Source organism: Bison bison, unplaced genomic scaffold (assembly GCF_000754665.1).
Source record: "Bison bison bison isolate TAMUID 2011002044 unplaced genomic scaffold, Bison_UMD1.0 scf7180017864256, whole genome shotgun sequence".
Classification (NCBI taxonomy): domain Eukaryota; kingdom Metazoa; phylum Chordata; class Mammalia; order Artiodactyla; family Bovidae; genus Bison; species Bison bison.
Window position 1 is genome coordinate 1,994,516 of NW_011494828.1, and position 26,755 is coordinate 2,021,270.

The 26,755-nt window shown below is 38.5% G+C and overlaps 1 protein-coding gene across 2 annotated transcripts in view; it reads right to left on the reverse strand.

The window, feature by feature from the left end:
* PIK3R3 (phosphoinositide-3-kinase, regulatory subunit 3 (gamma)) overlaps positions 1-26,755 on the reverse strand; it is a 109,522-nt gene that overhangs the window by 21,466 nt on the left and 61,301 nt on the right. For both annotated transcript variants that reach the window (XM_010847867.1, XM_010847866.1), the window contains exons 2-7: positions 24,253-24,361; positions 22,261-22,359; positions 14,460-14,640; positions 13,557-13,682; positions 5,533-5,675; positions 1,212-1,388 (exon numbers count right to left, since the gene is read on the reverse strand). In XM_010847867.1, the coding sequence (XP_010846169.1) occupies positions 1,212-1,388; positions 5,533-5,675; positions 13,557-13,682; positions 14,460-14,640; positions 22,261-22,359; positions 24,253-24,335 (809 nt within the window). In that variant the 5' untranslated portion in view covers positions 24,336-24,361. The remainder of the gene's footprint in view (positions 1-1,211; positions 1,389-5,532; positions 5,676-13,556; positions 13,683-14,459; positions 14,641-22,260; positions 22,360-24,252; positions 24,362-26,755) is intronic.

Sequence of the window (26,755 nt, forward strand, 5' to 3'; positions counted from 1 at the left end):
GCCTCTAAAGTCAGGAACAAGACAAGGGTGCCCACTTTCACCATTACTATTCAACATAGTTTTGGAAGTTTTGGCCACAGCAATCAGAGCAGAAAAAGAAATAAAAGGAATCCAAATTGGAAAAGAAGAAGTAAAACTCTCACTATTTGCAGATGACATGATCCTCTACATAGAAAACCCTAAAGACTCCACCAGAAAATTACTAGAAATAATCAATGACTATAGTAAAGTTGCAGGATGTAAAATCAACACACAGAAATCCCTTGCATTCCTATACAATAATAATGAGAAAACAGAAAGAGAAATTAAGGAAAAAATTCCATTCACCATTGCAATGGAAAGAATAAAATACTTAGGAATATATCTACCTAAAGAAACCAAAGACCTATATATAGAAAACTATAAAACACTGGTGAAAGAAATCAAAGAGGACACTAATAGATGGAGAAATATACCATGTTCATGGATTGGAAGAATCAATATAGTGAAAATGAGTATACTACCCAGAGCAATTTATAGATTCAATGCAATCCCTATCAAGCTACCAACAGTATTCTTCACAGAGCTAGAACAAATAATTTCACAATTTGTATGGAAATACAAAAAACCTTGAATAGCCAAAGCGATCTTGAGAAAGAAAAATGGAACTGGAGGAATCAACCTACCTGACTTCAGGCTCTACTACAAAGCCACCGTTATCAAGACAGTATGGTACTGGCACAAAGACAGAAATATAGATCAATGGAACAAAATAGAAAGCCCAGAGATAAATCCACGCACATATTTCTATTACTTAAATAGAGAATTTTTCCCTTAAAAATAAAAACTCTTCAATGGACTATTCTGTATACTTACTTGCAGGTTCCCACTTTTAGTTTCCTTGCCTGTCAGGGGTAATTTCTATTTCTACGGTTTTTCTAGGTAACCAAAGATTCTGGGTTTTGTGTTTTAGGCAAACTTTAATTAATCTGCACTTTTTAAGCTCCATCACTGTTCATTTGTATGGATTACAGCCCTACCTCCTGATCGGTCCCACACGCTTGACTTTAGTTGACTGTAACACCCTACTACTAACAGGACCACTCTCCTAAATTCTTACAGTCCCGCTGGCCAGGTCTCAATTACAAATCTCTTCTTCTACCTCTAATGTCTCTCGTGCAGCAGGATCAGGTGGTGCCAGGGTGTCCTCCCCACAGGCCCAGAATACTCACACAAGGTGCTGATCTCGGATCTTGCGCAGCTGGATCAGGTCAGGTTTGATACTATTCATTTTTTTATCTATTTCTCGGTTATCCAAAGCTTGTTTCTTCAAATCCTGTTCAAGACGCATTTTGCTATCATGAATCTCACCCAGACGTGATTTCAGCTTGTCATAATTCATCATAATTCTGTGAAAATATTTGACATATTAAGGTTAAAACAGAAACCAAGCAGAAGCGTTCTACAGCATGCACACGGTCTAACACCCTCAATGCGGTGGACATCTGCTGTTTTTGCCTGGCACATCTTTATTCTCACCCCTCTGGGAAGAGCACTGTCATGTTCCCTGTAGCGAAGGGCTCCTGTTCCCATCTCAGATTCATTGGTGAACATCACACAACCCCTCCTGGCCAAGAAAAGTGTTCTCTTCCATCCTATCCCAGCCTCAGGCCACAGTGACTTGTTCAGAAATCAGAATAATACACAAAGTAATCCAATGACAGTCAAATCTAGGGCTCTTGCTAGCAATATTGTAGACAGATTCTCTCTTTCCACTGAGATTGTTAAGTTGTTAACATGTGATTCTTAGTCTCCCAACAGTTTATACTCCTGCCTTGAAGGGAAAGCCTGCCTGAGGATGAAGCCAACACAGAAGAAAACTGAGCCAACAGACAGAGAATGAGGAGAATCCGGACGACATTGTTTGGGCCCTGGCCCCAGCCATGACTGAACAAGTAAAGCTGGGTTACTATGTGAACTAAATGTGCTCACAACATGTAAAAGGACCAGTGTCCGGGACATCTTGGTAAAGCACTCAGTAGAGGATGGCCCTAAGCTTTTCCACCACACAAAGTTTTGCCGTGCTCTGAACCCTAAGGCAACAACTGTCCACATTACTCACTTGTCACTCGATAATAAACAGTTGTATATTACCATTAAAACTTCATCATGATACTTTAACTCCCTATGCAACTAATCTACAAGTTCTTTTCCATTTCTTCATTATTAATAATGGTCACTTGTTGGTACTGTAATGTCAAGACACTCACACACACTCACACACATACACAGCTTTCTCTACCATAAAGTGTATGTGTGTGTGTGTGTGTGTGTGTGTGTGTTATTTAGTCCTCAGAGCATTTCAACAAGATTTTATCCACAGTTTTATGGAGAAAGAAACTAGTCCAGAGAGTTAAGTAACTCAGTGAAGGCAACACAGCCAGGTGGCGCTAGTGGTAAAGAACACACCTGTCAATGCAGGAGACACAGGTTCCATCTCTGGATTAGGAAGATCCCCTGAAGAAGGGCATGGCAACCCACTCCAGTATTCTTGCCTGGAGAATCCCATGGACAGAGGGGCCTAGTGGACTACAGTCCATGGGGTCGCAAAGAGTTGGACACAACTGAAGTGACTCAGCATGCATGCACAGAATTTAAGCCCGTGGTTTAAGCCATTAAACACAAAAAGAAATGTAAAAAGGCAAAATGGTTGTCTGAGGAGGTCTTACAAATAGCTGTGAAAAGAAGAGAAGCAAAAGGCAAAGAAGAAAAGGAAAAAGATATACCCATTTGAACACAGAGTTCCAAAGAACAGCAATGAGAGATAAGAAAGCCTTCCTCAGTGATCAGTGCAAAGAAATAGAGGAAAACAATAGAATGGAAAAGACTAGAGATCTCTTCAAGAAAATTAGAGATACCAAGGGAAGATTTCATGCAAAGATGGGCTCGATAAAGGACAGAAATGGTATGGATCTAACAGAAGCAGAAGATATTAAGAGAGGTGGCAAGAATACACAGGAGAACTATACAAAAAAGATCTTCATGACCCAGATAATCATGATGGTGTGATCACAGACCTAGAGCCAGACATCCTGGAGTGCAAAGTAGAGTGGGCCTTAGGAAGCATCGCTACGAACAAAGCTCGTGGGGTGACGGAATTCCAGTTGAGCTATTTCAAATCCTAAAAGATGATGCTGTTAAAATGCTGCACTCAAAATGTCAGCAAATTTGGAAAACTCAGTAGTGGCCACAGAACTAGAAAAGGTCAGTTTTCATTCCAGTCCCAAAGAAAGGCAATGCCAAAGAATGTTCAAACTAGCACACAATTGCACTCATCTCACACGCTAGTAAAGTAATGCTCAAAATTCTCCAAGCCAGACTTCAAAAGTATGTGAACTGTGAACTTCTAGATGTTCAAGCTGGATTTAGAAAAGACAGAGGAACCAGAAATCAAATTGCCAACATCCACTGGATCATCGAAAAAGCAGGAGTTCCAGAAAAACATCTATTTCTGCCTTATTGACTATGTCAAAGCCTTTGACTGTGTGGATCACAACAAACTGTGGAAAATTCTTCAAGAGATGGCAATATCAGACCACCTGACCTGCCTCTTGAGAAATGTGTATGTAGGTCAAGAAGCAACAAGTAGAACTGGACATGGAACAACAGACTGGTTCCAAATCGGGGAAGAAGTATGTCAAGGCTGTATATTGTCACCCTGCTTATTTAACTTACATGCAGAGTACATCGTGAGAAATGCTGAGCTGGAGGAAGCACAAGGTGGGATCAAGATTGCTGGAGAAATATCAATAACCTCAGATATGCAGATGACACCACACTTATAGCAGAAAGCAAAGAACTAAAAGGGCTCTTGATGAAAGTGAAAGAGGAGAGTGAAAAAGTTGGCTTAAAACTCAACTTACAGAAAACTAAGATCATGACATCTGGTCCCATCACTTCATGGCAAATAGATGGGAAAACAGTGGAAACAGTGACAGACTTTATTTTGGGGGGCTTGAAAATCACTGCAGATGGTGACTGCAGCCATGAAATTAAAAGACCCTTGCTCCTTGGAAGAAAAGTTATGACCAACCCAAAAAACAGAGACATTAATTTGCCAACAAAGGTCTGTCTAGTCAAAGCTATGGTTTTTCTAGTAGTCATGTATGGATGTGAGAGCTGGACTATAAAGAAAGCTGAGTGCCGAAGAACTGATGCTTTTGAACTGTGGTGTTGGAGAAGACTCTTGAGAGTCCCCTAGACTGCAAGGAGATCCAACCAGTCCATTCCAAAGGAGATCAGTCCTGATTGTTCATTGGAAGGATGGATGCTGAAGCTGAAACTCCAATACTTTGGCCACCTGATGCAAAGAACCGACTCATTTGAAAAAACCTTGATGCTGGGAAAGATTGAGGGCAAGAGGAGAAGGGGTCGACAGAGGATGAGATGCTTGGATGGCATCACCGACTCTATGCACATGAGTTTGAGTAAACTCCGGAAGTTGGTGATGGACAGGTAGGCCTGGCGTGCTGCAGTCCATGGGGTGGCAAAGAGTCAGACGGGACTGAGTGGCTGAACTGAACTGAAGCTATTAAGCTACACTGCCTCACAGCACTTAGTACTATTCTTAGGCACAAAAGTTCATTAACACTTGCTGATATGAGCAATAATTTTGCTTTTCCCTTCATATGATTCAGGTTTATTATCTACTTCTGCACCCCTCAACCCGCTGTTACTTGGCTCATTTTCTAACACTCCACTAAATTTGCTTGATAAAGGTTCCCAGTATTAAGTGCCAGATTCAATACTTCTCATGTTTCTCATTCTCTGTGTAATCTCATCCTTATAATCTACCATAATCTACACACTTTTGCCCCTCAAATCCTTTCTGTAGAGTTCCAAATCCAAATAACCAACTGCCTACCACTCAGACAATTCCATTTGGGTTCTCACAGGAACCTCAAAACTCACTGGTTCCCACTCGAAACTCCCCTCATGTACTTCCCATTTTGGTGAATTACACCATCCCTTAGTCACTAGTACCAGAAATCTAGGAATAATCTTTGGCTTCTCCCACACCTGCCACGTCTGGTCAGGCATACAGTCCTCAGCATTTCTATTAACTCCATTCACCACTATGTACTCTCAGATACTGTAACACATTCTGAAGCTATGAAGGAAAATAAGCCACCACCCTCACTCAATAAGCACACAGTTCTGTGAGTGTGACTTTCAGTAAATGTTACAGTAAGGATCAGGATCAGATGCTACAGAAATGTGGACAAGAAGCCCCTAAAACAGTCTAGGGAATCAGAGAAAATTTTCTAGAAAGTCATGTCTAAGCTGAGGGCTAAAGGGGTCAACAATTTAGGAGGATGGAGAAAGAATGCAGAAGAAAGAGGTTCAGCTTGGTACCATCAGTGTGAACAGCAAGTAACTCCATATGGCAGGACTGTCAAGTCTGAGGAGGTAAAAGCAGACATGACAGAGATGATTAAAGAAGAAAAAACGTCTTGGCTCACTGATGCACTTGGAGATATTAGGTAGATTTACCGTTCAATTTCCTTTTCATTCCCTTCTTTTCGAAATCGCTCAATATATTCTTTGCTATGTTGTTCTTGTGTATGACACTGCTCTTCAAATATTTTAATTGTTTCATTAAAAGCTTCAATTGCAGTCCTCTTCATCTGTATTTCCTATAAGACAAAAAAAGATAAACACACTTCATTATCTTTGTATTTCTTTTTGTAACCTTAGTCTTAAAACAAATCTTAAAATTCTAATTATGATTCCATATGAGATCAAATTAAGGGGGCCAAAACAAGACCCTGCTACCATTATTTATATATGAAATATATCATTAAAACCCTAAAATAAAAGAAAAATAACTATTACCTGAAATATAGCTGAGAACCAAAGAAAGAAAGGCCTCTGAGCTGCTAAGAGATTAACCCTGCATACCCTGAAGACAAGATAAAGTTCCTCCCTTGTAACCGATGCAGTACTGACCCCTAAAAAGTGCTGATGGAGTGAAGAGACAGAACAGAGTTCATGCACCAGCATGCAAAACCTTATTTTCCAGAAAAGCCTTACAGAGTCTCTTTAGTCTTACTTCATTTCCAAAGCATGTCATTTTTGAAACAGATTCATTAGTACATTCATCTCATTAAAAATAGAAAATGAGGAAGGGGAAGAAAGCTGCTAAAATCAGATGCAAAGTAAGATTAAAAACTAAAAACACCACAAAACAGAAGCCCAGGAGGCTAAGCCAGTCACACTAGGGTAAGTGGTCCTCCATGTTCCAATGAGCTCTGAGGGTATCTGTACACTTTAGCATCTGAATCATGACTCCCCTAAAATTTTCTTTTTTTTTTTTCCCCTAAAATTTTCAAAGAGGGTTAAATTTTGTTTACTTTAGAAAGTCAAGAAAATATGTGTAAAGTTCTAGAAAGACTGCAATCCTAAATGTTTATAAGTTTAAAAGTTTCAATGCTTATGGGACAATTCATCAACTATTTAGCACTGATTAATTCCTTTTTTAATAATTTTATTTGTCTTATTTATTATTTAGTTAGTTTTGGCTATGCTGGGTCTTTTCTTGCTGCTTGGGCTTTTCTGTAGTCGTGGCAAGAGTGAGCTACTCTCTAGTTGCAGTATGCGGGCTTCTCATTATGGTGGCTTCTCTTATTGCAGACCACAGGCTCTAGGGCACACAGGGTTCAGAAGCTGTGGCAAATGGGCATAGTAGTTGCAATTCCTTGGCTCTAGAGCACAGGCTCAATAGTTGGGGTGCACGGGCTTAGTCGCTCTGCGGCATGTGGGATCTTCGCAGACCAGGGATCAAACCCATGTGTCCTGCATTGGCAGGAGGATTCTTTACCACTTAGCCACCAGGAAAGCTCTGAATAATTTCACTGGTTATTTTCAACAAACTATTAATTGATTAATTTGACTGATTAATTTCAACAAATGATTACTGAGAATCCATTACACAGACAGTATCATCTGGTGTTAAAGAGAGTCACAAAAGGGGCCTGCCCTCCAAGATTCAGAATACACAGGCAAAACAGATTTCTGAACTCTAATAAGGTTTTGTTTCATGTCATGATAGAGGAAATAAAGTGGGGTGAATTAGTTTCTTATTGCTTTACAGAGACTTCATGGAGGAGGCAACATCAGAGTTAGGTCTTAAAGAATTGGGGTAGGAGAAGAAAATTCAGCATTGCACACAGATGGCATGGCATGACTTTTAAGTGGATATTAAAAGTCCACTTAAAAGACTGCAATTGCTCAGTAGGGCTGGAACATAAGGGAATCAGCAGATGAGGGGCACTAGAACCTTGTGATGCTTCATATAGCTGAGGATATATCATATATATCTCAAGTAGTACTGTAAACTTACTGGAATCTCTGTATCTAAATATTTAGCTATAAATTCTACAATTCTCAAATATGGTGGAGGGTTTTGGCTCCCTTGAAAGGTTAAGAAAAGGTGGCAAGAATACACAGAAGAACTATACAAAAAAAGATCTTCACGACCCAGATAATCATGATGGTGTGATCACTCACCTAGAGCCAGACATCCTGGAGTACAAAGTAGAGTGGGCCTTAGGAAGCATCACTATGAACAAAGCTAGTGGAGGTGATGGAAATCCTAGAAGATGATGCTGTGAAAGTGCTGCACTCAATATGCCAGCAAAGTAGGAAAACTCAGCAGTGGCCACAGGACTGGAAAAGGTCAGTTTTCATTCCAATCCGAAAGAAAGGCAATGCCAAAGAATGCTCAAACTACCATACAATTGCACTCATCTCACACACACTAGCAAAGTAATGTTCAAAATTCTCCAAGGCAGGCTTCAACAGTACATGAACCGTGACTTCCAGATGTTCAAGCTGGAGGAAAAGGCAGAGGAACCAGAGATCAAATTGCCAACATCCGCTGGATCATCAAAAAAGCAAGAGAATTCCAGAAATACTTCTGCTTTGTTGACTATGCCAAAGCTTTTGACTGTGTGGATCACAACAAACTGCGGAAAATTCTTCAAGAGATGGCAATATCAGACCCCCTGACCTGCCTCCTGAGAAATCTGTATGCAGGTCAAGAAGCAACAAGTAGAACTTGCTGGAACAACAGACTGGTTCCAAACTGGGGAAGAAGTATGTCAAGGCTGTATATTGTCACCCTGCTTATTTAACTTACATGCAGAGTACATCATGAGAAATGCTGAGCTGGAGGAAGCACAAGGTGGGATCAAGATTGCTGGGAGAAATATCAATAACCTCGGATATGCAGATGACACCACCCTTATGGCAGAAAGTGAAGAACTAAAGAGCCTCTTGATGAAAGTGAAAGAGGAGTGTGAAAAAGTTGGCTTAAAACTCAACATTCAGAAAACTAACATCACAGCATCTGGTCCCATCACTTCATGGGAAATAGATGGGAAAACAGTGGAAACAGTGACAGACTTTATTTTGGGGGGCTCCAAAATCACTGCAGTTGGTGACTGCAGCCATGAAATTAAAAGACATTTGCTCCTTGGAAGAAAAGTTATGACCAACCTAGACAGCATATTAAAAAGCAGAGACATTACTTTGCCAACAAAGGTCCGTCTAGTCAAAGCTATGGTTTTTCCAGTGGTCATGTATGGATGTGAGAGTTGGACTATAATGAAAGTTGAGCGCCAAAGCTGTGGTGCTGGAGAAGACTCTTGAGAGTCCCTTGGACTGCAAGGAGATCCAACCAGTCCATCCTAAAGGAAATCAGTCCTGAATGTTCATTGGAAGGACTGATGCTGAAGCTGAAGTTCCAATACTTTGGCCACCTGATGCGAAGAACTGACTCATTGGAAAAGACCCTGATGCTGGGAAAGATTGAGGGCAGGAGGAAAAGGGGACGACAGAGGATGAGATGGTTGGATGGCATCACCGACTCAATGGACATAAGTTTGAGTAAACTCTGGGAGTTGGTGATGGACAGGAAGGCCTGGGGTGCTGCAGTCCATGGGGTTGCAAAGAAATGGACATGACTGAACAACTGAACTGAACTGATTAAAGTTCTGGCCCTAGATCCTCAAAGAAAACACCAACAGTCTGACTGTTGTGTGTGTTGGCAAGCAGAGCAGCAAAAGAAATAATGTTTGGTGTCACTGCCAAAGCAGCAGCTCCCCAACAAACAATGCGACTATGCCTACCATCAAAACTGTAACCCACCTTACCCCTTCTTCTCTTCTCTGGGTCTTACCTCCTGTCCCTTCCTCTGGTACTTCATATCATATCAACTAGTCCCTCTCACAACATTCACTCTCCCAGTCTAAGGTTCCTTCTCACACAGGTTCTAATTTAACACCACTTTGAAAAAAAATAAAGTTCCTTAATCCTGATTTCTCTTTTCAGCTTCTGAAAAGAATTGTTTATATGGGCTCTCTCTCGTTCCTCATCTCTCATTCATACTCCAACTGACTCTTTTCTGGCTTCTGCACTCACCATTCTACAGACACTACTCTTTCCAAGATCACCAATGATCTCATGGCTGAATTCTGGTGTCTAATTCCAAACCATCACTAAATCCTATCACTTTGCCTCATAATTATATGTAATCCAGATGTAAATATCCCCACATGCAGCCTATTCTCACTCTGTGCCAACTCTGACTCTGGGTACACCATCTCTTCCCATTCTCTGGGAAGAATCTGATTACACCACAGCAAACTAGATTTTATCTAAAATGAAATCTTTCCTTTTATAGAAAAAGAAAACATGAAGAAGGTCTACAACATTTAGAAACACTGTAACACAAATGGAGGAGGTCAGTTCTTTGATCTCCCTTTAACACTCATTGTCTCTCCTAAACTGTTAATCACTGGATCCCTCTGGATCCCTCCCTCTCTTCTACCTCCCAAAGCTTTAAGCCTCCAAGGCTCTTCTCCGCTTGGCCCATCTCAGGTCGCACTCTCAATTCTCACACAGAAATTAGCCCTCTTCTAGCTCTGGCCTTCTGGCTTTTTTGATTGCCTCCATCCAGCCCCATTCCCAGTTCCCTAAGCAGGGATTCCACTTCCAGAACCCAGTCTCATACCAGCTGCTCAGCACTCATATTCTGCTGTTAAATATGAGGATATTATTGGGCATGTGTGCAACATGTAGAGTTTTCTGTTTTCTCCAGTCATGATAAGAAAGAAATGCAACTCTACACAAGCCAAAGCCATATGCAATGGTGGCTATTTTTTTCTAACCTCCATTCACAGAAGTGTTAACCTTCCCCAAAACTGTAGTCCACATTGAGATCTGATTTCAGGCTCTTGACAAAGGTGGAATGCTTTGGTTCATTATCTTGCATAAATTCATTCAACAAATAATTGAATGGTGGCTCAGTGGTAAAGAATCTGCCTGCCAATGCAAGAGACGCGGGTTTGATCCCTGGGTTGAGAAGATCCCCTGGAGAAAGAAATGGCAACCCACTCTGGAATTCTTGCCTAGAAAATCCCATGGACAGAGAAGCCTGGTGGGCTACAGTCCATGGATTCTCAAAGAGTCAGAAACAACTTAGCGAATAAACAACAACAATATTGCAGGCATTATTTGAAGCATTTAGGATACATAACAAATTTGAAAACTTCTGCTCTCCTAGAACCTTACCACTTTATATTCCTAGTCAAAATGAAAATGTTAACATTTGCTTGGTTTTGTACCTTATAGAATATACTCATATATCTTTTGAGTCTTTTACTTAATATTTTTGTGAGATTAAACATAGTGTAATACAATGCCCTTTAAATAAATTCACCCACACGATTAGAGTAACCCATCACTGCTTTATTTGATGCAGAGGAAAGGGATTAAAGCATGCCATTTTGACTAATGCACATTACAGTTAACAAATATGTCAGAGAACCTTTCACTTCTGCAAAATAAGGCCTCACTACTCCCTCTGTATAGCTGGAGTCAAAAATCGTTTCCTACCTAGACTAGGTATTCAATACATATTTTTGGATGGTTGCACTAATCTTTTGTACCTGATTCTCCCTCTCTCCCCCTCCCCTCTTACACACACACACACACACAGATTACCTTTCTTAAAAATATAAAATGAACTAAATTGGAATTTAGGAAAATTATTTTCTAAAACTGGTTATGTTAAAATCTACTGATGTCCTATGAGAGAGTCTGTCTATACTTAAGTTCCCATCCTTTACCTGAAGCTACATCATTAGCATTTCTGAGGTCATGAGGAATTCCTTAGAAGCATTTAATAACAGTAGTTGCCTCTGGGGAATGAGGACTTTCATGCTGTGTGATATAATTCATAGAATTCAGCAATATTTATATTTAACATATATATTTATATAACTTTTGTATGTTTTAAAAATCAAGTTTTAAAGTAATTTCTGAAAACTCTTCTAATAGCTATATATATGTATATGTATGATAATTTCACCATCCCCTAACATTGACCACTTATGTTGATTCAATCTGAAGAAACCTCAGTAACTTTTTCTCCATTCTAAATCAAATACTAGTCTCATCACTGATAATTCACTTAGAAGAGGCAAAGGAACACAGAAAACCTGAAATCTGCAGTGTAAAAATCAGCATACACACACAGTCACACCACAGACACAGCACAAGCATCAGATAGGGAGGGGAAAAAAAGGTTATTACAGTCATTCTGAATAACTACTTAGCTAATAAAAGAAAATCTGAAAAAAAAAGAAACCAAACACCTCACAAAGAAAAATGGACCATCACAGTAACTCTGACCACTGTAATCCCACACCTTCCCCTAGTCAGCACTGTATCACACACCTAACCTGCAATTCTCTCAGGCCAACATCTCCTAATAAACTCCTCCAGTCCAGAGGCTCCTGGTGCAGTCTCTGCATTTACACTGCACACCACAGACACTAGCTTAGAAACAAGATCAAGGGCTTTGGGGCTGAGAATCAAGAACATTAATTCTAGGGTCAAAACAAGGCACCATGAAGCACAGTAATACTGGAAGAGCTCACAGATGACTAACCCTCAACAGTTAACAAACTACAGACAAAGATATTTTTAAAAAATCTAAGTATTTCACAATTGTAATCAAATTGTCAAAACACAAAGAGAGAATCTTGAAAGCAGCAAAAAAGAAGTGACTTGTCATATACAAATGGCATTCAATAAAAAAATACTAATAAAAAAAATAAAAAAATAGCTGATTTGCCATCCAAAATATTTAGGCCGTAAGGCAGCAGGTGGGCAATATTTAAAGCCCTGGAAGAAAACAATTGTCAGCCAAGAATTCTGTAACTAGAAATACTGTCCTTCAAGAATGAAGGAAGAGAAATTATATAAGATAAGCCCAGATAGACAAAAGTTAAAGGAGTCTGTTACCCCAAGACTTGCCCTACAAAAAATGCTCAAGAGACTCCTTTGAGATGAAATGAAAGGACACTAGACAGTAATTCAAAGCTACATGAATAAAGAAAGAACACTGATAAAAGCAACTGCATAAGCAAATATAAAAGCCAGTAGTTTTGTACTTTTGGTTGCGTGCATGCTAAGTAGCTTCAGTCATGTCTGACTCTTTGCAACCCTATGACTACAGCCTGCAGGCTCTTCTGTCCATGTTCTATATGTTTTAAAGGACAAATGTATAAAACTATAATTATAAATCTATGCTAATGGGCAGACAATGTATAACAATGTAATCAGTAGTGATAACAATATAAGGGGGAAGGAATAAAAATGTATAGGAGCATATACAGTGTTTAAACCCTACTGAAAACTTTTTCAATACTAAGTTGGTACTGGACTTCCCTGGTGGTCTAGTGGTTGGGAGTCCACGTGACAATGCAGGGGACACAGATTTGATCCCTGGTCTGGAAAGACTCCACATGGCGCAGGGCAACTAAGCCTGTGAGCCACAACTGCTAAGCCCATGCACCTAGAGCCTGTATTCTGCAACAAGAGATGGTCCTGCTCACCACAGTCAGAGAAAGCCCAAGTGCAGCAATAAAGACCCAACACAGTCAATAAATAAATAAATTAATTTGGTTTAATTTTTAAAAAGAGATACTAAGATAGCTTAAACAACAAAGCGAAAGTGAAGTCGCTCAGTCATGTCCAATTCTTTGCGACCCCATGGGCTGTAGTCTACCGTGGCTCCTCTGTCCCGGGGATTTTCTAAGCAAGAGTACTGGAGTGGGTTGCCATTTCCTTCTCCAGGGAATCTTCCCAACCCAGGGGTCGAACCCAGGTCTCCCACATTACAGGAAGACGCTTTACCTTCTGAGCCACCAGGGAAGCCTAAAACAAGGCCTCACTGTATAACACAAGGAACTAGATTCAATATCTTGAAACAACCTATAATGGAAAAGAATCTGAAAAAGAATTCATACATAAAAATCTTTATATACATAAGAATTTATATATGTAAATCAACTATACTTCAATAAGTTTTTTTTAGCTTAAAAAAGATATCAAGGCAGATAAAGACTGTCAAGTGAATTATGGAAAATAATAATATTATAGAAAATCCAAGATAACTGTAAGCCTTACCGCCTACTTACTGGCCTAAACAACAAAAATATACTAACCTGGGATGTTCTGGTATATTCTTCATATAGTCTGTCATATTCTTTACTCTTTTCCTGATACTGAGAGTGATACTCCTGCAGTTTTTTACCGACAGCATCAATATTATCTTCTTTTACCAACTGATCCTATATAGGTAAACAAAAGAAATGAAGAATGCCAATATTTCTAAAACATGGGTTTTTCCACAACTATTTATTTTTAAATTGTATTTCTGCTGTAAGTTTAAGCTACTGTATTAGTATCAAGTATGGGAAACCACTAAATCCTTTTGTTAACACTAAGATCAACCTCTTAAGATCACATCAAAATAGGTAATACTTAAAATTGTTTTAATGAAATATAAATAGGAAACAAACATTTTTTTATTTTTTAATATAAATTTATTTAATTGGAGGCTAATTACTTTACAATATTGTATTGGTTTTGCTGTACATCGACATGAATCCGCCACGGGTGTACTCATGTTCCCCATCCTGAACGCCCCCCTCCCACCTCCCTCCCCATACCCTCCCTCTGGGTTATCCCAGTGCACCAGCCCCGAGTATCCTGTATCATAAAGTTAACAAACACATGCAACAAGATATTAAGGAATAGTAGTCACAAAATAAGTTCTAAACATATCTTAAATCTTAAGTAGGAAAATTTAAGCATCTAGCATTTCTTCTTTTTTTTTTCCTAATAAACCTGGTAAGTTAGAATCAAATGATGTTGTTAAATAATGACTTGCTGATTAGCTATTAAGAGCCTGTGTAACCACAGGACTTCCCTGGTGCTCCGGTAGTTGACTTTGCACTTCCACTGTAGGAGTATGGGTTTGATTCATGGTCAGGGAAATAAGATCCCACATGCCACAGAGCACAGCCAAAAAAAAAAAAAATCCCAAACTTATGTAATATACCTACCTGTTGGTATCTGGACACTGGGTACATCAGTTTCACATCAAGTTTGGGATTGTACTGGGCAAGAGATTCATGATGATAGTGGCTAATGAGCTCCACCACAGAATTAAATGTCAGAGGATCAGAAAAGCCATATTTACCATCTCGATGATAAATCTTTATTAGCTTATTATTGCCTCCCTTCCTGTGAACAACAAGACATAACTGTAGATTTTTTTTTCCCAAAAAATTCCGTTGAAGTACTCTTTCACTTGGAGATATGAAAGCTTGGTGTCACATTGTAAACAAGTTTTATTATGTTAACAAGACTGGAATGGGTGAAAAGGCATATATTATATGTGTAGAAGTATACATATTATTTTTACAATTATTTCTTCTGTCTGTAAAGTATCTTGGTTACTAAAGGTCAACATACACAACTTTCAGTATCAACAAATTTAACAAAAATAATCACTAAAACAAACTAAAACAAAAGTAAAGTGTATCTTTTGTTTATTTTCTGAACCACTTTTTTTACTGTAAATTCTGTATCAAGAAGAACAGAGACAATCTCTTCAGGATCTAAAGATATGTGGTAGTGTGTCTCTGGAGGGACACAGAAGCAATCTCTATATGAAGAGGGTGATAACCATTTGTCACACATATACCAACACAACACTCATGGTTTTATTGTTAATGCACAAACATAATTAAGCTCCTTGAATGATTTATAACTGAGTAATTAATCCAGCACCCTACACTACTTTGTCTTTTAGATTCACTTATAATACTTGGAAAGACTATTTATTTAGGCATCACAATATGTAAATGATTCAACTGTCATTCAACTGTTTTACAAAGTATAGCTTTTGAAGAGCCATTTATATTAGATGCTTGAATACTTTAGACCACTTTTGTTTACTGAGACATATCCAATGGTCCCTTAAAAGATAATTTATAACCAAAGCTTAAAAATGGCCATGTTTTGCAAGTCCCCTAAGGTATAATCTAAAAGCAGAGCAGACTGATTCATTATATCATAGCAAAATACTGCACAATTCTCACTCAACTGTTCTTATAGCAGCATACCGACTTAATGGGGGGAAAATATGCTTCTTTATCTCTTTATGCCATGCCATTACACATGATAAATGAAGCACTGGGATTTGTAAAAGGTCAAACACAATAGGTTTGAATCCGTGGACGATTTAAATGTAATGCTTAGATGGTCAGTTTAGATGGATGAAGAACTATCCTATAAAACGTTACAGTAGAAGGACCACCTAATCATAAGCAGTTTCTATAGGTGTATTCCCATGCATACAGCCATGGAGGGTATGGGTAATGCCAGCTGCTCTTTCTGCTAGAGGAAAACTAGAAGGTACTTATTCATTCAAAAAAACTTTTTGCACATCTATTATATGTCCAGACTGTATGAGGCACAGTGGACACAGTGATAAACAGGCCAGATACAGTCCATGCTCTCACAGAACTTCCAGTTTAGGAACAGGTGGAACATATCCCCATTTTTATAAAGAGGATAAAGAATTTTTCACTAAGATAGAACACAAAAATAAACAACTAGATATATCATCTGGTAATAGGTCCTTTAGAAAAAAAAAAACAGAGCCAAGGAAAAAGATTATTCTGGGGGTGGAGAAATGGCTACTTCATATATGCTGCACAAGGAAAATCACTCTGCTCAGGCGACGTTTAGCGGAGTCCTAAATGATGGGAGCAGTCTGGCACAGCAGATATCTGGGGGAGAAGTTTTCCAGACAGGGGATAGCAAGTACAAAGCGCCTGAGGTAGAAGCAAGCTGGGCATGTTCCAGGAACAGCAATGAGGTCAGCATTGCTGGAGCTAAAAAAAGCAAAAAGGAGAGTAGTAGGAAGCAAAGTAAAAGGAACCTGGATCATATAATAGCCTGTAGATCACTGTAATGGCTTTTGCTTTTGCTGACTAAGATGGGGAACACAAGAAAGTCTGAGCAGAATGACATCATCTATTTTGTGTTTTACAAGGCTCATTCTAGCTGCTAAGTTGATAAGACCATTCAAAATAGGCAGAGGTAGAAGTAGAAAGGTCAGCTGGGAGACTAGTAAAATAATCTAGGCAAGACATGATGGTGTCTTGGACAAGGGTAGTAGCTGTGGAGATACTGAGAAATGGTGGGATTCTGAATATATGCTGAAGATAGAGTTGACAGGATGCGCTGTGGCCTAGATATGGGCATGAAAGGGGACAAAAGTAAAGATGATCTCATGGTTTTTATCTTAAGCAGTCAGAATGGAATTGTCATTTATCAGAAAGAAGGAGGATATATATAAAAGGAACATGTTTAAAGAGGAAAAAAGCACTTTAACTTTAGATTTGTTAACGTTTGAAATGCCCAGTGAACATCCAAGAGCAGAGGATCCTGCAGCCTACGTAAGGAATCTAAAGTTCAGGAGCAAGTTCTGGGCCAGATGTATAAAATCAGGAGTTGTCAGCCTATAGATGTTATTTGAAGATGAACATAGTTGAATAAGAGAAAAGGTCTGAGGTCTAAGTCCCGGGGTACACCAATGTTTAGTGGTCAGGGAGATGAGAAAGGAAACCAAGATAGAGCAATTAATGAAGTAAACAGTATCTTAAAACCCTGTTTTTTAAAAAAGCATTTTGTCAAAGAGGATAGGATCAACTGGGTAAATGATCTTGGGGTTTGGCAAAGCAGAGATCACTAAGGGGTCCTGACCAAATGGTGTCAATAGAATGGTAAGGATGGAAGACCGATTGGAATGGATCAAAGAGAATGAAAGAAGAGGAAGAAGAAATGCCTACAGACAACTGTCTTGAGGAATACTGCTGTAAATGGAAGCAGAGAAATAGGGAAACAGCTGAAAAGAGAGTCAAAGGAATTTTCTTTCTTTATTATTCTTAAGTGAAAGATTGTAAAGCATATTTATATTATTATGGGAATGGCTCAGTAGAGACAAAAACTGTTGATCCATAAGAAAGAACAAAATAATTCCTAGGGTGATTCCTTGAGTAGGTTAGAGGGATGGGATGAGATGGGATCTCATCCACAACGGGATCCTGGACAAGGAAATGAACAGTCATCACTGGAACAGGAGAAAGGCAGAGTATTCACATTCATGTTGATGGCTGTAGCAACAGGAGCATGATGGAATTAGATCTCTTCTAACTGCTTCCATACCCTCAGATAAACAGGAAGCAACTTCTTTAGTTAAAAGGGAGGGATGTGGGTTGTTGATCTGAAGAGAAAAAAAGAACATGTGAAATTATTATCTAGGAAAAGTAAGAGAGCAAATGGGACTGTGAAAATGTAAATTCAGCGGGGCAGTACTAAATGCCCACTTAAGATTGGCAGTCACAACCCAACTCATTGGAAAAGACCCTGATGCTGGGAAAGACTGAAGACAAAAGGAGAAGGGGGCAGTAGAGGATGAGATGGTTAGACAACATCACCAACTCAATGGATATGATGAACTTTCACAAACTCTGGGAGATAGTGGAGGACAGACGAGACTGGCATGCTGCAGTTCATAGGGTGGTAAAGAGTTGGATCCCTGGAGTAGGAAATGGCAACCCACTCCAGTATTCTTGCCTGGAAAATTCCACGGACAGAGGAGCCTGGTGGGCTGCAGTCCATAGGGTCGCAAAGAGTTGGACATGACGGAGCATACACACATTCATAAAGAGTTGGACAGGACTTAGTGACTGCACAACAGTCTGCATGATGTATTTTTCTCCACATTCAGCTGCCCGGGTATAGGCAAAAAACAGATGGAGAGTTGAATTTAACAAGTGTTGGAATATATCAATATTTAGACGACTACTACAAGGGAGAGAGGCACAAGTCTGGAGAAAGGATATACTCAACAAGGTTATTTTAATATTAGACTGTTAACTTTAAAGAGAGAAGGAAGTAAAGACATGAAGGAACTGAGGAATAGTGGGTTTTTAATTATGTCTCTCCCATGCTGTAACCTTCTTAACAGAAGAACATTGCTACTCCTCCTTACATCCTAGCACCTGGTCCAATGCCGGCATATATCAGATTCCTAAAGATTTGTTAACTATCCAGATTTTCTACTATAAATACCATTTGCTGATTTTTTTAAATGGTAACTGAATTGAAAAAGCTCTACTTCTTCTCACCTATTGTCTGCAGTCTGATCTCACGCTCTTTTCTCTCATTTGAGGGTCACCAGTGACTTTTTACCAAATTCGGACTCTGCTCTCCCCCTCTATCCCAGGCTCAGATTCTTTGCAGTGACTGAAATTTCCACACTCCCTTTCTTTCCTCTACTCCCACTTCCTTCTTAATATTTCATACTTCTATGACTTCTGTGACATTACTCTTTTCTTTCAACCTCTTAATTGTTCTTTCTCTGCCTCCATCCTGCTGCTACACAGTTTATTCCCTAAAAAAAATTTGCCTTCAGTCCTCCACCCTTTTTTTCCTATATAAACTCTTTCCTTAAAATTCCAATTATTCTATGTAGATATGTACCTGAATCTTTTTCTGGCCCTATATTCTCCCTTAAGCATTAAACATAAATTTCTAGCTGTACTCTAGATATATTTTTACCTGGAAGTTCTGAAGCAGCTAAAAATCAACTGCTCCTGACTCTCCTATTTCTATAAATGGCACATTCATTCTAAGCCCAGCAGGCTCAAACCACAGTCACTTTTAACTCCTCCGTAACCTCATACCTTTTCTATTATCAAATCCCTTTAGCTCTCAGCTCAACATTGCCTCTTACTTTGATTCTCAACTCCTTTCCTAGAGCCACAATCCTAGGTAATCGTGTATTCAATCTTTTGATCATGTCATTGCCCTGCTTAAAACCCTTTATTAATTTTTTTTTTTTTTTTGCACTTAGAAATAAAGTTCAAATTCCTTACCATGGCTCATTAGGCTCTTTGCATCTGGCTCTTTCCCACTTTCAACTTCATCTCCTACTACTCTGATTCACACTGAAAGCAGGAACATCAGTGTCTGCATTTATTGGATTCACCAGATCTTTCAAAAATCAGTGTCTTTGCGTTTTCTGTTCCCTCTCCTGGGAACACTTTTCTGGCCAGCTCTTTATAATACTTCAGTTTTCCGAGGTCATATCCTCAGAGAGGCTCTCCTCAAAACTTGGTGAAATTCTTTTCCTCATATTCTGTTATCATATAACCTTATGTATTCCCTACATAGCCCTTTATATACTGTGAAATTATATCTTTTCATTTTTCTAATCGAACTATAGCCGATTTATAATATTCTGTTAGTTTCAGGTGTACAACAAAGTGATTTGTTATGTCTTTTGTTTTTGGGCTGTGTCACATGGCTTACAGGATCTTATTTCCCAACCCCACAGTGAACACGTAGAGTCCTAACCACTGGACCACCAGGGAACTATTTCATTTTTTTTTTTTTTTTGGTTTCTTTTGTCTCCCTCTCCCTGACTATAACCAACCCCCAAATATAAACACTATAGATAAGAAACCATTTTTGGCTTGTCCAGTATTTTCTTTTCCTGGAACACTGTGGGCACTTAATAATATTAAATGATTAAAGAATAAACCTAATTCTAGAACATCATTCCCTCTCAATTCATAACAGCCATCTAACTCCTTACTAGTCTCTATCCTTTTTTATTTTTTCTATTCAAACACAGTCTAACTGTAAAACATCCCCATTGAAAAATGAAATGGTTCCCCCTGCCTCCATACAATATTAAACACAAATTCCTAAGTTTAGAATTCAAGGCCCTCTTCAACATGACCCTTTCCAACTTTCTGACCCCTGCTACTTTTCCCTCTTCAAATGTTACTCTCTAGCCAAATGGAATTGCATCTCACAGAACAGAACTCTACAGTTTCTCACCTCCAAATCTTTGTTTCTGTTGCTACCTAATCCTGCAACCTCCTCTCTAACTTTCTGCATATTCAAACCTGTTAGGAGGTAACTATGAAATATCAAGCCAGAAAATGGTGGCTTAGATTTGGATGGTAGACAAGTGTGAAGAGATTATGGATACAGATTTGGAGGTAGAGTTGGCAGGGGTTGTTTAATGACAGATTGGATGTGAGGAAAAAAAAGATTTTGTGACTCGAGTAGCACAAAATAGTGGTAGTAATGGAGATGGTGGTTCTGTTTCTGAAAAAAAAGGGAACACTAGAAGAGAAACAGTTTGGGTAGGGGGAGCTGCATTAGAAATCAAGAATTCTGCTTTGACTATATTAAAATTAGTATGTGCTCTAGTTATCTGAGTGGCAACTGGATATATGCATCTGGAATTCAGAAGGTCAGAGCTAGAAGATAAGGTTTATGAATCATCACTATGAAGATGTACATTAAAGCCATGGGACAGGACAAGCTCACCTTGGGAGAATGAATACTCACTCTTGGGAGAAGAGAATGAAGCCCAGTTCTGAGCCCTGGAATAATCTCAAATGAGTTAGGAAGAACATTAGGAGAGTGTGATGTCAGAACAGCCAAGACAATAAACGGTTTCTAAGAAGACATGTCCATGACTAATGCTGCTAAGAGGTCAGAAAGGTAAGGAGAGAGAAGTGGCCATTGGACTAGCAGTCCGTGAACAGCAGTAGAGACAGAAGCCTGACTGGAATGGGAAAAAATTATGTTGAATGAATCACTGCAGAACATGGATTATTCCTCAGCACAGCTTAAGTCCTAGCTTAATTAACTTCTTAATGTCTTTACCAGAAGCTGATATATAGTAATCCCAAATTTCTAGGATAAAATATGGGATTATTTTTCCTAAAGATGCTAGGCTGGAAAGGCGACAAAGAAACAAATAAGTCTGAGTTTGAACCTGTCCTCTGACACTTACAAGCTAAGTGTCTTTAGGACAAGTTTCTTAACCAACTTAAGCTTCAGTTGCTTCATCTATAAAATGGAAATATTAATGGTATTAATGATACCTTCCTCATAAGGTTGTTTTGATATAGATACTGCATGTAAAATGTACAAGGAAGTTGTTATCGTTGCCATTATTCTTTAGACAGTCCCTTTTTAAAAAACAAAACAGAATGCAAGACCTTATTGTCCTTGTTGTTTAGTCGCTAAGTGATTTCCAACTCTTTTGTGATCCCATGGACTGTAGCCTGCCAGCCTCCTCTGTCCATGGGATTTCCCAGGCAAGAATACTGGAGTGGGTTGCTATTTCCTTCTCCAGGGGATTTTCCCAGCCTAGGGATCAAATCCACATCTCCTGCATTGGCAGGCAGATTCTTTTATTGTCCTTAGGCTATGTTAACGGTTAAAACTAAATGTAGAAATATCTAATATAGTTTCCCTAATCTGTTTAATTATACATCCCATCTTTGTAAATATAGACTGATACATCCACCTTATGAGATTCTAATATGCCCACACGGATGGCATGAAAATTGTCTTATTTATGTTGAGTTTTACTCTCTGAAGTCTAGATTAAGGAAAACAATAGAGTTATTGGAGGGGTGGATTCCCAGCATATCATTAATAACTTTAGGCTGTGCCCATGACTTCTACTTAACTCATAAGGTCAACAGTATACATCTTACTTCATCATATTTAGGGATTTTAAGGCTTTTTGTTTTACTGCTATATAAAAATAAAAATTGTTGCCTTTTTAGTATTAATTTAAATATTTAAATGTGTAGGAAAAAGATAGTTAGCCAAACAACTAAAATTATGTATCTAAATTAAATAAAAATATGAAGAAATTTGTATATAAAGATTTAAATAAAATACAGGAATCTTTGTATACCAGAAATAAATCATGCTAGTAGAACACTAGACAAAATGCTGAAAAATACTCACCGCAAGGTCAAAGTGTAATCTCCCTGCATTTTGGTTGAGGCATCTCTGACCAAGAAGGTACCATCTGGCATGTCCCGCAATTTGTCATTTACCTCCTCCCTGAAGAAAGGAATTATAGGAAAAAAAAAATTTTTTAATGTAAGTGTTGGTTGTTTTCTTCACATATTATCACTAAGACTAATTGGGAGGTGGGGTCTAAGATTATAGAATCCTGGGGGCTGTCAGAGGTCATTTAGTTCCTCCCCTAGATATGCTTTTGTTTTGATTTTTGGTGTTTTGCAATCCCAGGATGAGTATTTGATTTTTAAACTCTTCCAGGTTTCAACTGTCTGTAGGGAATACCTGTTTCCATTAAGCCTTTAGGGCTTCCTTAGGCAGGTATGAACTTGTAGAGTGTCAGAAAAAAACAGCAGCTGTTTAGAAAGATTAAGTTTAAACAACAGTGGCAGCTGGGTCAGATCAGAGTGGGGATAATTTACTCAGTTCACAATCTTTCAATAATATTCTCCAATTTGAATTTATACTGACAAAAAATTTCTTCTGCAGAGATGGTTTAGGACTTTAAGGAACAACACTAGAAGACTCAAAGAAAATGGCAGGACATAAAAGAAACTTGAGTCACAGAACCACATGGTCTTAAAATATAAATTAAGTAGTATGTAAATATAGTAGATCCTTTTTTTGTACACTGCTAAAATTTAAATTTTATGTTTAATATCAAATATATTAAGTCTTTTTCAAAAAATTAAATACAGAATTACTGTATGACCCAGAAATTCCACTTCTGGGTATATGCCCAAAGAACTAAAAGCAGAATCTTGTACATTTATACACCAATGTTCATAGCAGCATTATTCACAATAGCCAAAAGCTGGAAATAACTCAAGTATTCATCAAAGCCAAATGTCCATAAAAATGAATAAATTCAAATGTGGTAGGTATATATAATGGAATATTACTCAGCCTTAAAAAGGAAATTCTGACACATGCTATAACATGGATTAACCTTGAAGACATTATGCTAAGCGAAACAAGTCAAACACAAAGAACAAATGTTACATGATTCCACTTATATGAGGTACCTAGAAAAGTCAAATTCACAGAAAGAGGAGGCAGGTGCTGGGGAAAACAGAAGGAAAAGTGAGTTAGTGTTTAATGAGTACAGAGCTCACTTTGGGAAGATGACACTTTCAGAGATGGAGGGTGGGGAAGGATGAACAATAATGTGAATGTACTTTATGCCACTGAGCTGTACATCTTTAGATGGTTAAAATGATATGGAAAAAAAATAAATGAGTGCTACTTTGGTAATAGGAAAGTACAGACAAGAGAAAGAGAAGGACAAGCATATTGAGGAATACAGAAGCAACTTGAAATCTGATTTGGCAAAAGTAGATATAACTTTTTAAAAACAAGAAAATACAATATTTGAATTTAAAATATATATACGTATTTATCTATAAAATATAGATGTATCTTTTTTTTCTCTCTACATTCAGAGTTTTCCAAAACCACATTTTACCCAAAAAGCAAATCTGTCCTAGAGTCCTGTTTCTCAAAAGGAGGTGAAGAGACATAAAAATCAACTGGGAGGTTATAAATGCAGATTCCTGAACCCTACTCCATTGATTTTTATGTGTGAAAACACTGAGGAACCATTACCTTAGAAACAGAAACATAGGGAAAATTAAGCATAAATATTTTATCCCAAAACACATACATCTATCCTAAATGTACGTTTCACTTATTCAGAACCCTATCCTCAATACAGTATTAAAAGTAATAACCATACATACAATTTAAAGATTATCTTGTCTTTTTTTGTGTGTGGGAAGAAAACTATTTAGAAAATTTTAAAGGTTCTCCTACACAGGTTTTTAAATGGTAATCTTTAAATGACAACTTGTGGGGCATTAAAAATATTTTTCTAAACTACTAATCTCAAGAATTATTTTTTAAACTCCATTCAACTATAATACTTAGTCTAATTACCTTGAAATATCCCCCCAGTACCATTCTGCATCCTGAAGAGAAACAGAACTGTCCTTTATTCCATTTGTAATGGCTGAAGTCATTGGCTTAGGTGGCTTTGGTGGAAGAGCTAGAAGAGAAATTAACATTATTATTTTGTAATGTAAATTATTATTTACTCTCTAATTTCCTCAAATACAGTTCATTAACCAATGTACATTAAGGTTCCAGATCATTATAAATCAAAATAGGGATTATTTTATGTTAAATGTTAAACATTTGCCAATGAAAGAATCCTTTTAGAACTCTACCAATAATTGCCTGAAAAAATGAAATATTCAAGCTATCTGCGTTTTTTTCCTTCTTATAAAATACTAACTTTTTGTTGGATGCCTTTCTCCTAGGCCAGGGTGGGGGGTAGAGAACATCTGTGCCACCCTTCTTTCAAGGTGGCACTGTGAATGAGTGGCACTCCTTTCTTCCGTGCCATCAATCAAACCCATGCTCCCTGCAGTGGAAACATGGAATCTTAACGACTGGACTGCCAGGGGAGTCCCCTCAAAATCTGTATCATTAATGCTTCCAGGTATTCACTATCAGTCCACCAGAGTGAGATGAAGTCTGTCACCCTTGCCTTAGGCAGAGGAGTGAATGAACTGCATGAATAGACATCACCCAAAACGGCTTTGAAAGCAGTAAGCCGACTCAGCTCAGTTTCCTGGTTCCCAAATATATGTATTAAAAATCTACCATATGCAAGAAAGTGTTAAATAGTGGGGATACAGACATAAGGAAGCCATGCACCTGGCCTTGAAGAGCTCACAGCGTCGTGAAGATGTTCACTGTAACGGATGTAATTAAGACTCTCCATCTGGAGGATGCCCACCTTTGTCAGGCACAATGGGGCTCCCTGGCCCTCTTGTTTCTTCGGTCCTGGCCAATCTGTCCCCTATTTTATTATTTACCAATAATCATCATGAACCATCTTGTGTCTAAATTTGAACATCACATCCTATGGCTTTTGTTTTTCACGGTATTCTCTTTCTCACTACTTTCCACAGTCTTCTCTGTACTTCATTTTTCAGTGTTTTATTTAAAAACACCAGCTAGGCACCAGAGCCTATGTAGCTGAGGGCTCAGCCGCTTGGTCAACAGGAAAAGGAGTAGGAAGGCCAGGGAAGCAGTTATTTAGCAAGCTATTCAAGTGTGTGTTTATACCTATATCTTTACAATAAAAATAAATAAATCAACAGTGTGTGAACCGTGAACTTCCAGATGTTTAACTAGAAAAGACAGAGGAACCAGAGATCAAATTGCCAACATGCACTGGATCATTGAAAAAGCAAGAGAGTTCCAGAAAAACATCTACTTTTGCTTTATTGACTATGCCAAAGCCTTTGACTGTGTGGATCACAACAAACTGTTGAAAATTCTTCAAGAGATGGCAATATCAGACCATCTGACCTGCCTTTTGAGAAATCTGTATGAAGGTCAAGAAGCAACAGTTAAAACTGGACATGGAACAACTGACTGGTTCCAAATTGGGAAAGAAGTACATCAAGCTGTATATCTGCACTGGGGTGGGGTAAACCAAGTACCAAATGAACCTGGAACATCATGTTGTGACAAAAAGTAACCAAATATTCAAAGAATGAGGGGCCATGACAAAACAACAAAGTAACCAGCTTGAAGGGGCTCCTACTACCCAATCTGGAATGATTGGATCATCAATACAAATAACAATAGTAAGGGAATATAAACCAGTAAACAAAACAGGAATCCATGTGTCCACACAGATGTAAACAAATAAATGAAAAAATAGAAAGATTAATGCAGAAGCTTTATATAATCTTGAAGGCCTTCCCACAAATGCTTATTAATCAGGAAAGTAAAAAGGTTAATATAATAGTGGAGAAACCTGGGAAACAAACCTTATTCAAGCAATCAAGGTAGCTACCAACAGTAACGATGAGATCACAGGCCACCAACAGGATGCACCAAGGACACGACGAATACACATAAACTGAATCCAGTCATAAGGAAACATGAGACAAACCAACCACGCTAGAAAAACATTCTACAAAAGAACTGGCTTGGAATCTTCAAAAACATCAAGGTCGTGAAACTCAAGAAAGACTGAGCGGCTGTTCTAGATTAGGGAAAATCTAGAGAATCATGCCAATTAAATACAACGTGTGAGTCTGGACTGGATCTTTTTGTTATAAAGGACATTACTGGGACAATGGAAAAACCTGAATGGAATCTGAGGATGAGACGGTAATAATGCATCATTGTTCATTTTCTGATTTTGATAGCTGTGAGAGTCCCTTGGACTGCAAGGAGATCCAACCAGTCCATTCTAAAGGAGATCAGCCCTGGGATTTCTTTGGAAGGAATGATGCTAAAGCTGAAACTCCAGTACTTTGGCCACCTCATGCGAAGAGTTGACTCATTGGAAAAGACTCTGATGCTGGGAGGGATTGAGGGCAAGAGGAGAAGGGGATGACAGAGGATGAGATGGCTG